This window comes from Macaca fascicularis, chromosome 17 (assembly GCF_037993035.2).
Source record: "Macaca fascicularis isolate 582-1 chromosome 17, T2T-MFA8v1.1".
NCBI classification, from domain to species: domain Eukaryota; kingdom Metazoa; phylum Chordata; class Mammalia; order Primates; family Cercopithecidae; genus Macaca; species Macaca fascicularis.
This window is the reverse complement of record NC_088391.1, coordinates 20,658,140-20,674,373: the sequence shown is the minus strand read 5'-3', so window position 1 is coordinate 20,674,373 and position 16,234 is coordinate 20,658,140. Positions and strand designations below refer to the sequence as shown.

The following is a 16,234-nucleotide window of genomic DNA, read 5'->3' as shown; positions in this document are numbered from 1 at the left end:
GAAAAGAGACTCAAGGTTGGGGATTAACTCTAAGTGAAGTGACTCAATCCGCACCATCTCCATCAACTTGCAGCTGAATCCACATGTAGAATACTCTCCACTGAAACGTGGAGGCAGGCGTGGTGGCTCACGCCTGTAATCCCAGTACTTTGGGAGGCAGGATGATCATTTGAGCCCAGGAGTTCGAGACCAGCCTGGGCAACATAGCAACACTCCGTCTCTCCAAAAAAAAAAAAAAAAAACAGAGAGAAGAAAAATCCTACATTTTAACTGTTTCCAATTATGTAAAAAAGTTTTCCAGTTTTCCATAGGTCTCAAATACTTCAAGTCACATTTGAGGGCAGGGACAATTAAGAAGTCAACTACTCCGTTTGTGAAGGTAGAAGAAAACGTTAAAATTCTTACTTGCTGAGTTTGTCTAAATTCTTCCAACAGTTTTAGGGCCATATCATAATCTTTCAGCAAATGGTATGCAATAGCATATCCAATCCACGAAGCACGCTGTGTGGGGCGCAACTGAAGAAGCTGGTATCTTGTCTCCTAAAAAAATACATTTTAACTTGCTAAACATTCTCATTATTTCATTAAAGAAAACAATCTAACCTTTAACACAATTCTAATGAACTATATCAACAAAGATCAGTTTCAGCATGAAATAAAAGTACTTTTTATGTTTCTTACCTAAATTACTAAAGTTCTAGAATATCCTGTAATAGTCAGTGTGAGGCTGTCACTGAAACATCTTTGGGGCCCATGCCTTTGGACTGCCTTATTAAATTACCTTTAAATAATGAGGTTTTTTTTTTTTTTTTGGTAACTAAACATTCTGTAAGAAGACTAAGATGGTTTTTTTTAACCACATTTTGCTACTTATAAAACTATTATATGAATTACATGTACTTACAGTGTAAATACATTGTAATAATTGGCCAGACACAGGACAGACACAGCCAGGGGAAACACCCAAACATCTGACTATCCCTTATTTTTACTGTTGGATCTCTGTCATTCCCAAATCCTTTATTAAAGCGTAGGTCAGTATTATTTTCTCTGCCAACTCTTGGCGTTACCCTGGGCAAATGCAAAACTAATGTGTATCACCCATCCCACAATCTATCCTCTAAGTCCCAAGATTTTCTAATCTTTAATGATTTTCTCCTCCACTCCATTCAGAGGCCCACTCCCACAGCCATACCCTACGAGTTACTGCCACCCAGAAATCATAAATTTAGGTATCTCACTCTCTACCCACAGCTCCCATGCTGCCAACACTATCATTTGGTGACATTCCTACCCTTGTTCTTTGACACCACCAGCATCTATACTTCCTGGGTCCTTCACACTTTCACCACCAGCTCTCCTTTTTTTCTTTTAGAGACAGAGTCTCCCTATGTTGCCCAGGCTGGACTAAACTCCTGACCTCAAGCGATCCTCCTACATCAGCCTCTCACGTAGCCAGGACTAAGACATATAATACCAGGCCTAGCTCTCTTTCAACTTAATTTATTTCACAATCCACTTTAGCAACCATTGTTTGGCCAATATTCTTAATTTCTATGCCTCATTCCTAAAGATAACTGATTTTAACTCCAACTGCATCTAAGCTGCTAAGCACAGCTGAAGAAAAAAATACACACTTTGAAGAGTGGTGCCATTATTATTACTAAGTTCAGCAGACCCCTTAAAGTGGCTGCAAAAATCTAGGCATGGGGTATGAGGGCTTATATGGCAGTAGAGGGCAAAAGAAGTGTGTAAATAATGTATTTAAAGAAAACTGTTAGAACCTAGTGACCTCCTTCTCATAAGAAAGTAAGAGAATTCCATGCTGGACATAGTGATTCTACGATACTAAGTGGAATAAGCACATGGAGATGTCCAGGAGAGTTGAAGATGCAAATCTGAAGAGGTCTGAACTACAGAAAGACTGATTTATGGCAACCCTTCTAACATTTTTAAAATATCTACTAACCAATAATTTTTAAAAGCTACTTTTATGTTTAGGTTTCAATTATAAAAGCCCTATTCGTTTATCAAATTTGTAAACATCAAACCTACAAATAATCTAGTATAGCAGCCGCACACAGATATTCCAGTTAAACAGCTATGGCTAGGCATAGTGGGTCATGCCTATAATCCCAGCACTTTGGGAGGCTGAGGTGGGAAAATCACTGGAGCCTAGGTGTTCAAGACTAGCCTGGGTAACACAGCAAGACCTTGTCTCTTTTTAAAAAATAATTAATGAATTAAAAATGTTTTAAAAACCAGTTTTGTTTTTGTTTTTTGAGAAAAAGTCTTGCTCTGTTGTCCACACTGGAGTGCAGTGGCACAACCATGGCTCACTGGAGTCTCAACTCTTAGGTTCAAGGGATCCTCCTGCCTCAACCTCCTGGGTAGCTGGGACTGCAGGTGTGAACTACCATGCCCAGCTGATTTTCTTATTTGTAGAGACGGAGTCTGGCCTATGTTGCTAAGGCTGGTTTCTAACTCCTAACCTCAAGCGATCCTCCCACCTCAATCTCCCAAACTGCTGGGATTACAGGCGTGCGCCACCGCACCCCACCAGTTATCCTTTTTTGATACTCAAGTAAAAAGTGCCATAACTATGACTGAGGAGGAAGGTCCCAAGTGACATACACCTTCTAACAAACAATCAAATCTACGTGATCTTGGCTTATGATCACCTCATTCTGAATTCACATGCTCTTAAATTATATCTACTGTAAAGTCACGTACATTTAAGAATGAAGTACTTACTCGGTAACCTTCAAGGTCTCTCATTTGGATCTGCAACAGTGAGAGATCCCTCAAAATTTGCAGGTTATCTTTATCTAATTTGAGGGCATTTCGGTAACATTTTATAGCTTCATCGTATTTCTTATCAGAACGCTGCAACAGTCCATATACATGCCAACCTATTAAGTTAAGGAAACAAAGACATACACAGACACTAGAATACACTATGCTACATATCTAATATAAAACTTACATTAAGGAAATGGTATTTTGCCTGGAATTTGTTTCAGAATGATCTGGGGTCTGGGAAAGGGGAATAGTGAGGGGAAGTTAAAGAGGAAACCAGATCAGGCTTGGTTGATAATTGTCAAATTGTTGAAGCTGGGTAATGGCCACATGGGGAGGGGGGTCATCATTCTGTTCTCTCTGCTTGTGTACATGTTTGAAATTTTCTGTAATATTTTAAGTAACCTTAAAGAATTCTTGGCAAAAATTCTTTACATTTTCTACCCTCTATCCCATCACTTGCCTACCCCAGCAACCTCAACATTCACCTATTCTTCATCATGATGTCTTGAAACAGAATATATACAAAAACTGCAACTACCTTTTGAAACAAATTTACAGTCAACCAATTCTAAAGTAACGTGTAACTATCATCTAATTTCCTAGTTTATATTAAAGGCCACAAAAAATAAGTTTTATTTCTTATAAATTAAAGTCTTAGTATATCTTGGAGTCAAAAGCCCCACAAAACTATCATACTTACATGCCCTTCTCTTCACTCTGGGGTAAGCACTGGGATAAAGAAATAAGTATTTAGTAATTTGAGAAAACCCTAAGCTAAATATGTGAAAACACTACTGAGATTATTTGTGTTCAATACCAGTACATGGCTAAGTGAATTAAATGTAACAAATTAAAATGCAAGGGCAATATGTGAAAAAAAATGCAGATAAACATATAGATAAGCAAAACAAATGAAAGTCAAATTCAATGATCCATCCTTTAAAAAAAAAATTTCTTTTGGCCGGGCACAGTGGCTCATGCCTGTAATCCTGACACTTTGGAAGGCCGAGGAGGGTGGATCACCTGAGGTCATGAGTTCGACACCAGCCTGACCAACATGGCGAAACCCCATCTCTACTAGAAATACAAAAAGTAGCTGGGCATGGTGGTGCACACCTGTAGTCCCAGCTACTTGGGAGGCTGAGGTTGGAGAATCGCTTGAACCCAGGAGGCAGAGGTTGCAGTGAGCCAAGATCATGCCACTGCGCTCTAGCCTGGGTAACAAAGACTCCTTCCCCAACCAAAAAAAAATTTTTTTTTTTTTTACACACTGGGATATTGCCCAAAGAAAAACACAATTATAAAGATCAAATTAAGTAACAGCTATGTCTCCGTGTTAACAGAAACCAAGCTGAAGAACCAATATCATACTTAATATTAAGCAAAATCTGTTTTAAAATAAGTTTTTCTTCTAAAATGTCTAGAAGAAAGTTTAAGACACACAAATTTTAACATACGATTAACTAAAAGTCAGTATTTGGAGTAACAGGAAAGTATCATCCAGTTAATTATGTTTAAGAAAAAAATGGGTTTCAAGTCACATACAATTATCAAAGTAACTTTTCTCCAACACTAAGCACAACAGAAGTAAACACATTTTATAAAGATTTCCTCTAAAATACTCCAATAAATAAACACAGGGTAGAGAACAAATGAAACTAATATTGGAGGAGGGGCACAAGCAAAAACGAAACTAATATTACAAAATGTTGATAATGATTATAGTTGAGTAATGGATACACAGAGTTCATTAAATTCTCTCTTCTACGTACATTTGGAATTTTCATAGTACAAATTTAATTTGAATTAAGAAAAAACTAGTTAAAACAAACTATTTAACTACCGCAAAAGGATACAGACATGACTCTTGACATCATTACGAAGTCCTTTACGAACAAATTCATAAGCTTCTTCTTTTTTTCCTAAACAGTTCAGTGTTAATCCTTTCATAGCCAAAGTCTCTGAAAAATAATTTTTAAACTCTATTTACAAATGACAGAAAATGATTATCTTAATAGTACTTTAATAGTTGAGATCTGAAGGATTACTACGGCTCCAATTCATCTTTTTAATCTCACAGTCTGAACTTCCCTCCAAGTAGAAAAAATAAAACTACATTTAAATAGCTACTTAAAGCTTAGCAGCCGAAGTCCTCTGAAATTCCACAGTTTCAAAGTTGCTAAAATGGCTTCTGCCCTTCACAAGACTCTGTAAAAGTGGTTGATATTACTCTGCTGAAAAAATTAACAAAGCAGGCCAGGCGCAATGGCTCACACCTATAATCCCAGCACTTTGGGAGGCTGAGGCGGGTGGATCACCTGAGGTCAGGAGTTCCAGACCGGCCTGGCCAACACAGCAAAACCCCGTCTCTGATAAAAATTAGCCAGGCATGGTGGCACGCGCCTGTAATCCCAGCTACTGGGAAGGCTGAGGCAGGAGAATTGCTTGAACCCAGGAGGCAGAGGTTGCAGTGAGTCAATATTGTGCTACTGTACTCCAGCCTGGGCGACAAGAGTGAGACTCTGTCTAAAAAAAAATTAACAAAGCAGACCTGAGTCTTATGGAATTAAATCTACCATAGCAGTCCCACAGCTCTTACCTAAGGTCAATTCTAATCAATCTGATTTACAACCACACAAAAACACTCAATTTACCTTAATAAAGATATATACATAATTTAAACCTCACTTTATTCAATATTGGAACAGACTTCATTTTTGATAGCAAGTTTATTCCAACAAATTCCACTTAGGCTAATTACATCAGTTCACATTTCAAGACCACAACACTGGATGATGGTAGTGGCAACAAAAAATATGTAAGGAAGTTAATAAAAGATGGTTTAGAATGAAATAATTCTCTGAATTATCCACAAGGGAATTACGCAAGAAGAATGATTTTCAAACTGATTTCCGCAGACTCTATGGTATTCAGAAGCTGGTGATCCTGTGGTCCAAACCCCTCTCCAACACCTTTTATCTGTTTCACATATTGAACTTTCCCACAGGCTCCATTTGGACAAAGGTTCCACAGCTAAAAAGCTTGAAAACAAGCTTTAAAATTAATTCTATGAAATGAAGATTTCTTTCCAATTCCTTCAACGAATCTTTTAAATGGTGTTAGAAAAGTGAGCAAGGTCAGCCTATTTTCCCAATAAGATGATCTCAACCATTACCCAAGTCTGATACTGAGTAACCTCAACCAGCATTGCTATGCTACAGGATCGTAACTTTCATGTCTATCCTGATCCATCCTTCTAACACTGGCTATGACTGAAAAACGATACAACAAGAAAATACAAACTTTATTAACACCAGTGTTAGAAAAACAACTTGAAATATGCAATCTAATGGTAAATTAGTAATATCATATGTAAATGTCAGCACATACTAAAAAAAACCCACATCTACCAAAGAATAAAGTGCAGGTGACCATATCTTCATACTTTTATATCGCAAATTTTGTCCTAATTTTACACACAGGAAACCAAGGTATAAACTTAAAATTCTATTCAAAGTAATAAAGGAAATCAGGTCCATAAACATACTGATACATACTTTCTCCAATTTTTCCCCAATAGATAAACCAACCATCCTAATCTTATCCTTCAGTACATATACTTAAAGATAATACCGGTAATCTAGAAGACTCATATAAAGCATTAAAAAAATGCTGAACATTTATGCACTCTAATAGAGAATGGCAAGGCCTTGGAATCTGGGAAATACTCTTCTTTCACTGTTAATCCCTGGTTTTAGAATTTGATTTCCCTAAAGCAATCTCTCACATGAGACAATACCTCCATGTTCAGCAAATTTTGGGTTCGACAGAATCATCTTGCAAAACTTGAGGCCATTTTTGTACTGCTTCTGTTCATAACATTTCTGTAAAGAAATATGAACAAAAGTTATTTTATCAAATGAATACACAACGGGTATCATATATTCTTTTCACGGCATCATATATTCTAAATTCAAGATCCAAAATTAGGTCTAAAACGTGATGGAAAGGATATCACTTACAAACATGCAGTGTACTTTTGTTACCTATTCTTGTCAAATTGTTCTAAAATCTACATATTTTCATTCTTATAAAAGACTATGAAAAAAAGACATTTAAAAAACAGAAAATTTGGCCGAGGAAGGTGGCTCACGCCTGTAATCCCAGCACTTTGGGAGGCCAAGGTGGGTGGATCGCTTGAGCGCGGGAGTTCGAGACCAACCTGGCCAACATGGTGAAACCTTGTCTCTACTAAAAATACAAAAATCAGCTGGGCATGGTGGCATGCACCTGTAATCCCAGCTACTCAGGAGGCTGAGGCAGTAGAATTGCTTGCACATGGGAGGCAGAGGTTGCAGTGAGCAGAGATCACACCACTGCACCCTAGCCTGGGCGACACTGCAAGACTCTGTCTCAAAAAAAAAAAATTATAAAAATTAGCCAGATGTGGTGGCGCATGCCTGCAATCCCAGCTACTTGGGTGGCTAAGGCAGGAGAATTGCTTGAATTCAGGAGCTGGAGGCTGCAGTGAGCCTAGATCATGCCACTGCACTCCAGCCTGGGCAACTGAGTGAGACCCTGTCTCAAAACAACCAGAAAAAAATGGCAATTCAATCAATACTGCCACAGAATTTTTTAAATTTTGTTTCCCTTTCCTAGTACACAGAATTTTTGAATTCAAAATAATTCCAATGCTTTGGGAGGCCAAGGCAAGAGGACTGCTTGAGCCCAGGAGTTCAACACCAGCCTGGGAAACAAAGCAAGACCTCATCTCTACAAACAAATTAAAAATTACTCAGGCGTGGTGGTGCACATCTGTGGTCCTACTACTTGAGAGGCTGAGATGGGAGGATCACTTGAGCCCACGAGGTTGAGGCTGCAGTAAGGCATGATTGTGCCACTGCACTTAGCCTGGACAGTAGAGCAAGACACCGTCTCAAAAAAAACATTTAAGCAAAAACATGTGGCAAAAGAAAAATACCAGAAACTGCACTAAAAGCCTCTGCTACTGCAAGAATGAAACCAAAGTGCATGTATAGGTGCATGCACACACAAATACTACCACTTATTGAGCAGCTATTATATGTCTGTATAAAATTTGTAATCTCTTAATACCAATTATTTAAAGTAGGTGTCATTACTTCCACTTCAGAGATGTGGAAACTGAAACTCCAGAGTTCAAAAACTTGTTTATAAGCGGCTCAGCTGCAAACTCTGGTCTTACTCTAAAGACCATCATTAGTCCAATGCAAGGATAAGCAACATCTTTATTTCTGAATGCCACCAGCCAGGGTACGCAATTAACATCTCTCCCTGGCAGTCACTGATGCGGACAACACCCCATTGCTTTCTACTCTTCCCTGGCTTAAGTTGTTCAGTCACACTGGGTGTTACGTTACTCAACATGCCAAGCTTATCCCCACCTCAGGCCTCCTATACTTGTGTTCCTTACACCTGAAATGCTTTCCTAGATCTTCCCATGGATGGTTCCTCATTATCATCTAAGTCTCACATGTCCCCTACTTGCCCACTTTATCAAATACTCCCATCCTCCTTCCTTCCCCAACATACTCTCTACCATATTACTCTATTTTCCACACAGTGCTATCATTTCCTGAAATCTTATTTTGCTATTATCTAGTGTCTGTCTTCCCCACCATCATATAATGGATCCTTAGAACAATGACCTCACCTATCTTTATTTATTTATTTATTTATTTACTTTTTTTTTTTTTGAGACGGAGTCTCGCTCTGTCACCCAGGCTGGAGTGCAGTGGCCGGATCTCAGCTCACTGCAAGCTCCGCCTCCCGGGTTTACGCCATTCTCCGGCCTCAGCCTCCCGAGTAGCTGGGACTACAGGCGCCCGCCACCTCGCCCGGCTAGTTTTTTGTATTTCTTAATAGAGACGGGGTTTCACCGTGTTAGCCAGGATGGTCTCGATCTCCTGACCTCGTGATCCGCCCGTCTCGGCCTCCCAAAGTGCTGGGATTACAGGCTTGAGCCACCGCGCCCGGCCTCACCTATCTTTATTTTTTAGAGACAGTCTCGCTCTGATGCTCAGGCTGGTGTGCAGAGACACAATCACCATAACCTCAAACTGCGAGCTCAAGTGGTCCTCTCACCTCAGCCTCCTGAGTGGGTAGGAAGGACTACAGGTATGTGCCATCACGCCTGGCTAAATTTTTTTTTTTTTTCTTGGTAGAGATAAAGTCTCGCTATGTTGTTATGTTGTTCTTTTGTTCCTGGGCTCAAATGATCCTAGCTCTCACCTCAGCCTCCCAAAGTGCTGGGATTACAGGCGTGAGCCACTGCGCCAGCCTCAGCCTATTTTAAGTACTGCTGCACTGCCATGGCTAAACAAATAAGAAACTGCTCCATAAATACAGCCTACTAAGTTCAAAGCAAAATGCCACTAACAATAGATGAGACCGTCATTAAGCCCTGCAGCAGGGGCTGGATGTGGAAGGAATTAGAAAAGTCTTCACAGAAAAAAAGTTTATATTGAGGCCTCTTGACAGCCTCTGGGGAAGGGAACTAGGTGGCTATGGGATAAGGATAGGAGAGAAACCTAAATTTTGAATGATGTGAATATACCACCTATTCCAAAAATATTTTAAAATAAAAAATAACAATCTGAGTTTGACTACAAGAGTCTGTCTCACACATACAAGAAAAAAAAACAAGTGGAAGGAACTACTGAGAAAGACAAAGAGAAATACTAGTTTTTCTGACTTACCAAGTGATCTGAAAATAATAATCATACTGCCAATAACAGTAATAATAGTTAACACCTACTGGAAGCATTTACTATACGTCCAGACACTGTTCTTATTTTTTTCCTTCATCCCATGACAGCTTATTTACTCTTTATTTAAATCCCAGGAAAGCCTATGAGATGCATGATATCCCCATTTAGATAGAGAAACTGACACACAGTTACAGAGTTTATATAACTATTAAGTGCCAGAGCCACAACTCTTAACCAGGTAGTCTGGTCCCAGAGTCCAAGCACTCAGGTAAAGAAGACAAGTCTACCTGTAATCTCAGCTACTCAGGAGGCTGAGACATGAGAATCGCTTGAATCTGGGAGGCAGAGGTTGCGGTGAGCTGAGATCTTGCCACTGCACTCCAGCCTGAGCGACAGAGCGATACGCTCTTGCAAAACAAAAAAAAAGACAAATCTACATTCACTCAGCAACCATTATATAGTAAATAGAAACGATAGATTCTAGTCTCAATTTTGCTAATACTCAGACAGAGAACCTTAGCCCCTTGGTCATTTACCATCCTTAGGTTTGTCTCTTCCTAAAACAGGGCATGGAATAGCTCCAAAATTCAACGAACTGCAATGCTAATCAATATCCAGTCTGGGGAATAAGACATAGAGATACAAGCCACGTGGAACATGTAAAAAACCAGCTGGTCAGTTTGTGTAGATGTGTTTAAGTTTTTTCAATAGAAAACTTTTACTGTTGGTAGCAAAGCACTTTAACCCACTAAACTTTAAAGATAATTTTATTATAGAGACTTCCGTTTGCTATGGAATTTGTTGTAGCCAAATTTTACCCACATTTATTGCAATTGTGAAATGATAAAATCACCCACTTATGCAGAATCCTCCTAAATTCATGCAGCCTTATCAGAAACATTACATACTTAGATTTAAAAATGTTTAGCTTGGCTGGGCACAGTAGCTCACATCTGTAATCTCGGCAATTTGGGAGGCTGAGGTGGGATGATCACTTGAAGCTAGGAGTTCGACAGTAGCCTGGCCAACAAGAGACTTCCATCTCAAAATAATTGATTTTTTTTAGTGGTTACCATTTCCCAATTTATCTGGGGATAAACTTTACCTTTTTTGTATTTGAGAATAACAAGTAATGTAACGTTTTCCTTATGACACTGATCCATGATTTGAACTACAAAAAATTCATATAGAGAGAAAAGAAGTGCTGTCATCTTTAAAGTATGATGCCAAATGTCCTGAAATCCAACTAGCGATTTATAAATGATATTCTCATTAATGTTTCAGATTCCCGGGGCAAAAAAAAATTAAAAATAAAAATAAATAAGTTACTTCTCCAATTCCATGCTGTGTAAAATAGAAGGGCATGAGAAAAAGTAAAATTAAAAAATACAAAGCCCAATGAAGCAACGTGCCACATGCTTTAATTACTCATATTTTTAATGTTCTCACACTTGTCTCTTATTGGTTCAAAACTAAGCACCACATAATATTTAAAATTTTTATCCCTAACTATGTATCTTAACGTTCTGAAGACTAAGTGTGAAGGTTCTATCGGCTTGAAACAGAACAGCTACTATGAATTATCTGCCGCTGTTAATACTTAATATTACTCTAAAATCAGTATTTTACTTATAGTAAAGTTAAGCAACAACTAACAGCTATATAGCCAACCCAGCTTTCAATAAATTCACCTTTAAACCTAAATGCATGTTTAGCAAATAAAAGCTTTTCTTCCGGTGAAAAGATAAACTAGAAAAGACAGTTACCTACTAACAATATTAGTTTAAAACCTAGGGTAGCCAGAGGATACTGAGGAAAGCAAAGGCATGCTGCCTCTTCTTAGAAGAACAGAACCTGGAAAGCCACCAGGGACGCTGGCACACAGCCCACAGAAAACTGCCCACCCGGCTCCGCAGCGGTCATCACTATGGGGCCATTATTCAGGGTTCTGCTCCGCAATAAAATAAAAACGCTCCCCTTAAATGCAAAACCAGCCAGTCCACGCGGCTTTAATTACTCAAGCAAGGCCTGTGCGACTAGAAAGGAAAGAGCTGTGTTGAAGTTGGTGACAACTCAGTAAAGCACTTCAAGTCAACTATTCACTTCCAAAGAGGTACATTATAAACAGGCAAACTTTTTTCCCAGCGGGAGGTGGTGCCAAGCTTGGCTTCCTAGAGTTGCCGGTTTTATTTCCTTGTAACCAGGAAAAATTCCACCATCGCATCGATCCCGCTTTAACAGGTATGCGGGTGCGCCGTGCAATCGAATTAAACGCAAAACAGAGAATGCAGAACGCAAAACACCTCACCGAGGGGAGACTGGCAAAATAAACCAACCAGGGAGGATCCCTGAGGGACTGCTGCGAGCCCGGCGTGGCAGAGCGCACGGCAGCCACTACCAGCCGAGGAGACTGTGCCCGGGCACTGCGGAGGGCGGCGTGAAGTTTCTGGAAAGAGCGCGGCGGGGGTGAGGCGAGCCGCTGCAGACCGAGGAAAGGAAGCGCGCGGAGGAGCGGCGCGGCTGCCCCCGGGGCCGGTCGGAGCGGGAAAGTGGGGTCCCGAGAGCTCCGAGGTAAACAAAGAGCGGTGGGCAGCGGAGGCCAAGCCCGGCCTGCGCCGGCCGCCGCCAGACCGCTTGCCCTTAAGGCCCGAGGACCCGGAGACTGGGGGGCGGCAGTGCGGCCTGTGGTCACTCACCAAGATGCGTTTGAAGAGGTTGCTCTCCTTGGGCGGCAGCAGCACGTTCGGCATCGTGGCCGGCGGGGAGGCTAGGTGCCCGGGCACTCCGTTTCGCGGGGGTGGGCACCGGGACGAACCGCTGCTGAGAGTCGGTCTGCGGGCGATGGATTAGTTCATTGGCCTACAGTTGCAGTTGGGCAGCCTGGCTGTTCGGCACGGTGGCAATGGAGAAGGAAGGCTGTCTGAGCAGGACACGCTTTCGCCGGGCTCCGCTTTTTGGCCAGCGGCGGCGGCGGTTCCCGCGCGCTGCAAGATGGCAGCCAGGGTCCGCCTCCCGAGCCAGACCCCGTGCGCATGCGCGGAGCGCCCTGCGACGAGGGGCTGCGGGTGACTACGGGGGCGTGGCGGGGACCAACTGCGTGGATTTGCCTTGGGCTGCGGCTCCCCTCGCCGCAATCTCGGCGCCCCCTGGGGCTCTGGCGAGCTGTCACCGAAACCTTGGAGTCCCATGGGGTGGTGAGTCACCACCCTCATTCGCCATTGCTCCTATGCATCAGAGCCCCTCATAAAACTCCTACTTATTGTCTGCTTCTCCTTGCAATAAAGTAATAATAAATAAAAATGAGAATTTTCTTTAAGTAGAAAAGAGAAGACACTGACTTGTATTGCACTCCTGATAAGCTTGTGGCCCAAGATAATGTTAGTTATGACTCTGAAGAGTCAGTTTTTTGCATTTCTCCCCATTTAGGAATTTGAGTGTCCGACACAAAGTAGACTTTTGATGTAAGATGAACTTGTTTTCCTTCCTTTTCCTCCTTGATTCAGACTCTGAGGAGAAGCCTTCTCTCTTCAGTGCAAACCAAACAAATATTTACAATCTTTGTTTTTGTTTGTTTGGTTGGTAGGTTTTGAGAGGGAGTATCGCTCTTGTAGCCCAGGCTGGAGTTCAGTGGCGCTATCTCGACTCACTGCAACCTCTGCCTCCCGGGTTCAAAGATTCTCCTGCCTCAGCTTCCCAAGTGACTGGGATTACAGGCATGCGCCACCGCGCCCGGCTAATTTTGTATTTTTACAAGAGACAGGGTTTCACTATGTTGGCCAGAATGGTCTTGATCTCTTGACATCGTGATCTGCCTGCCTCAACCTGCCAAAGTGCTGGGATTACAGGCGTGAGCCACCACGCCCGGCCGGAATTACGGTTTTATAAGGCCACTGGTCTTCTGAGACCTGAGACCAGAAAAACCTACTCTTTCTCTTCAGATGGTTCCCCTTCCTACAAGCCATATAATAATGGGAGAAACAGGCTTCAAATGCGGGATCTTCCAACTCTGGGGTACTTTCTACAACAAATAAAAGGCAGCATAGTGATGGTAATGTGTGAGTCTGGAAAGATACAAAGGTGGCAAGAATAAACCATACATACAGTGTAGGGTTAGTATTAAAGTGTGTGTAAACATTAGGTACATAAGCTTATTTATACATGTGCTGAATCTTAATGGGTGCATATTTCTGAGACTATAAAGTAATTGATGAGTAACTGCATTTAGTGGGCTGTAATCAGAACTGGGCTGCCCTTTTTTATTTTCTTTCTTTCTTTCTTTCTTTTTTTTTTTTGGAGACAGTGTTTCCCTCTTGTTGCCCAGGCTGGAATGCAATGACTCCATCTCAGCTCACTGCAACCTCCGCCTCCCAGGTTCAAGCGATTCTCCTGCCTCAGCCTCCCGAGTAGCAGGGATTACAGGCATGCGCCATCACCCCCGGCTAATTGTGTATTTTTGGTAGAGACGCGGTTTCTCCGTGTTGGTCAGGCTGGTCTCAATCTCCCGACCTCAGGTGATCTGCCCACCTCGGCCTTCCAAAGTGCTGGGATTACAGGCGTGAGCCACCATGCCTGCCTATTTGATTTTCCTTCTTTCTAGCCTAAGTTGGTTGGAGATGAAAGAAAGAATCATAGGAGTCTTTTTTTTTTTCTTTCAATCTCCTACGTTTCACACAGGATCATAGGAGTCTTTTAAAATAGGGAAAGTACTGTCATTAAAATTGGGGGTCCACAGCAATTCCATTGCTGGGTATATACCCAAAGGAATATAAATCGTTCTACCATAAAGACACATGCACAGATGGCCAGGCTAAGTGACTCACCTGTAATCCCAGCACTTAGGGAGGCTGAGGCGGGTGGATCACCCTGAGCTCAGGAGTTGGAGACCAGCCGGGGCAACATCACACACACACACACACACACACACACACACACACACACACACCACTAGCTGGGCATGGTGGCGAGTGCCTGTAGTCCCAGCTACTTGGGATGCTGAGGTGGTAGGATCAATTGGGCCTGGGAGTCAGGTTGCAGTGAGCCAAGATCATGCCACTGCACTCCAGCCTGGGCAACAGAGTGAGACCCCTGCCTCAAAAAAAAAAAAAGACTCATGCACGTGTATGTTCATCACAGCACTATTCACAATAACAAAGACATGGAAGTAACCTAGATGCCCATCAGTGGTGGACTGGATAAAGAAAATGTGGTACATATACACCATGGAATACTACACAGCCACAAAAAAGAGCGAGACCATGTCCTTTGCAGCAACACAGATAGAGCTGGAGGCCATTATCCAAAATGAATTAATGCAGGAACAGAAAATCAAATACCACATGTTTTCACTTACAGGTGGAATTATAAACACTGAGTACCCATGGACACAAAGAAGGGAACAATAGACACTGAGGCCTACTTGAGGGTGGAGAGTAGGAAGAGGGCAAAGATTTAAAAACTGCCTATAGGGTATTATGCTGATTACCTGGGTGACAAGACTATCTGTACACCAAACCCCCACAGCATGCAATTTACCCCTGTAACAAACCTGCACATGTACCCCTTGAGCCTAAAATAAAAAATTGAAAGAAAAAAATAAAATAAAAGTGGGGGTCCAAGGGCCTATGTGTACTCTGCAGAGCTCCCAAGCTGCCCAAACTGTTAGGAAGTAGGCAAGTATAGCTGCTTTGGGAGCTTGCCTGAGGTGCACCTGAACTAGTGGCAGTCCTCCACCCAGAGAACTGAGCAGGCACACAGAAATGCCTCCTCTCAGCACCCTCATACGCAACAACCACTGCCACAATTCTACCCACAGTTTGCTTACCACAGCATTACTAATTCCTGAAAACCCTTTGGCTTCCAATTTATCTAGTCATTTATCTACATCATTGGAAGTAAAGGGTTACTTATGGGAAGAGCCAAACCTTCAGTGCTTCAGTCAAGCCCTCACTTGACCCTCATAGGACATCGACTTTTCTAGACCTATTTCAAAATGACAAATTAGATTTTTTTAAAGAAATATACAAGAGAAGGGAAGAAAAGCATAGTACCAAATGTAAATATTTTGAAGACAAGGAATGTTTGTCTATTATGAAAGTTTCCTGTGGGCCTCTTCCAGCCTTATTTACTACAAATCATTAACTATCTTCACTCTCTGTGGTAACAGCTAAATCGTCATCCTCATTCACCATTGCTCTCCCCAACCTCTAAATCAGCAGCCCAGGAAGGTTCTTCATGAGCACTCTGCAGCACCTACCCACTGCCAACTTTCCCTTCCCATGACACACAGCTCTGTGCCAGCATCTCCCAGGGAAGCACAGTCATGCAAAGAAAATCTGCAATCCCAAATACTAGAAAGCAGCACTAGTTTGCTACTAGTCATAAACTATAGTTATATATAGTTATAAATACTCATATTTAATATTTTCTTCATCTGTCTTTCATATACCATACACACATGCCTTTTGTATTAGTCTGTTCTCACATTGCTATAAAAAAATTACCTGAGACTGAGTAATTTATAAAGAAAATAACTTTAATTGACTCACAGTTCTACAGGCTATACAGGAAGCATGACTGAGGAGGCCTCAGAAAACTTACAATCATGGTGGAATGCAAACGGGAAGCAGGCACGTTCTACATGGCTGGAGCAGAAGGAAGAGAGTAAAGGAGGAGGTGCTACACAC

At 41.7% G+C, this 16,234-nt stretch overlaps 1 protein-coding gene and 1 long non-coding RNA gene across 15 annotated transcripts in view; both read right to left on the bottom strand.

Moving 5' to 3' along the window:
- NAA16 (N-alpha-acetyltransferase 16, NatA auxiliary subunit) overlaps nt 1-12,565 on the bottom strand; it is a 66,477-nt gene extending 53,912 nt beyond the window's left edge. For 13 of the 14 annotated variants that reach the window (XR_012426875.1, XR_012426876.1, XR_012426873.1 and 10 more), the window contains exons 1-5: nt 12,248-12,565; nt 6,602-6,686; nt 4,659-4,763; nt 2,755-2,912; nt 406-540 (exon numbers count right to left, since the gene is read on the bottom strand). Coding sequence is in view for 5 of the 14 variants with exons in the window: in XM_005585726.4 (XP_005585783.3) it covers nt 406-540; nt 2,755-2,912; nt 4,659-4,763; nt 6,602-6,686; nt 12,248-12,301 (537 nt within the window). In the remaining 9 variants the exon portion in view is untranslated. The remainder of the gene's footprint in view (nt 1-405; nt 541-2,754; nt 2,913-4,658; nt 4,764-6,601; nt 6,687-12,247) is intronic. The other variant, XM_045377046.3, reaches the window with a different exon arrangement.
- Nucleotides 8,393-8,953, bottom strand: LOC141408972 (uncharacterized). Its single transcript, XR_012426881.1, has 2 exons — nt 8,824-8,953; nt 8,393-8,494 (listed from the first exon to the last, which is right to left on the bottom strand). It is a non-coding gene; the product is annotated as an uncharacterized lncRNA (long non-coding RNA).
- Nucleotides 12,566-16,234: the final 3,669 nt, after the last annotated feature.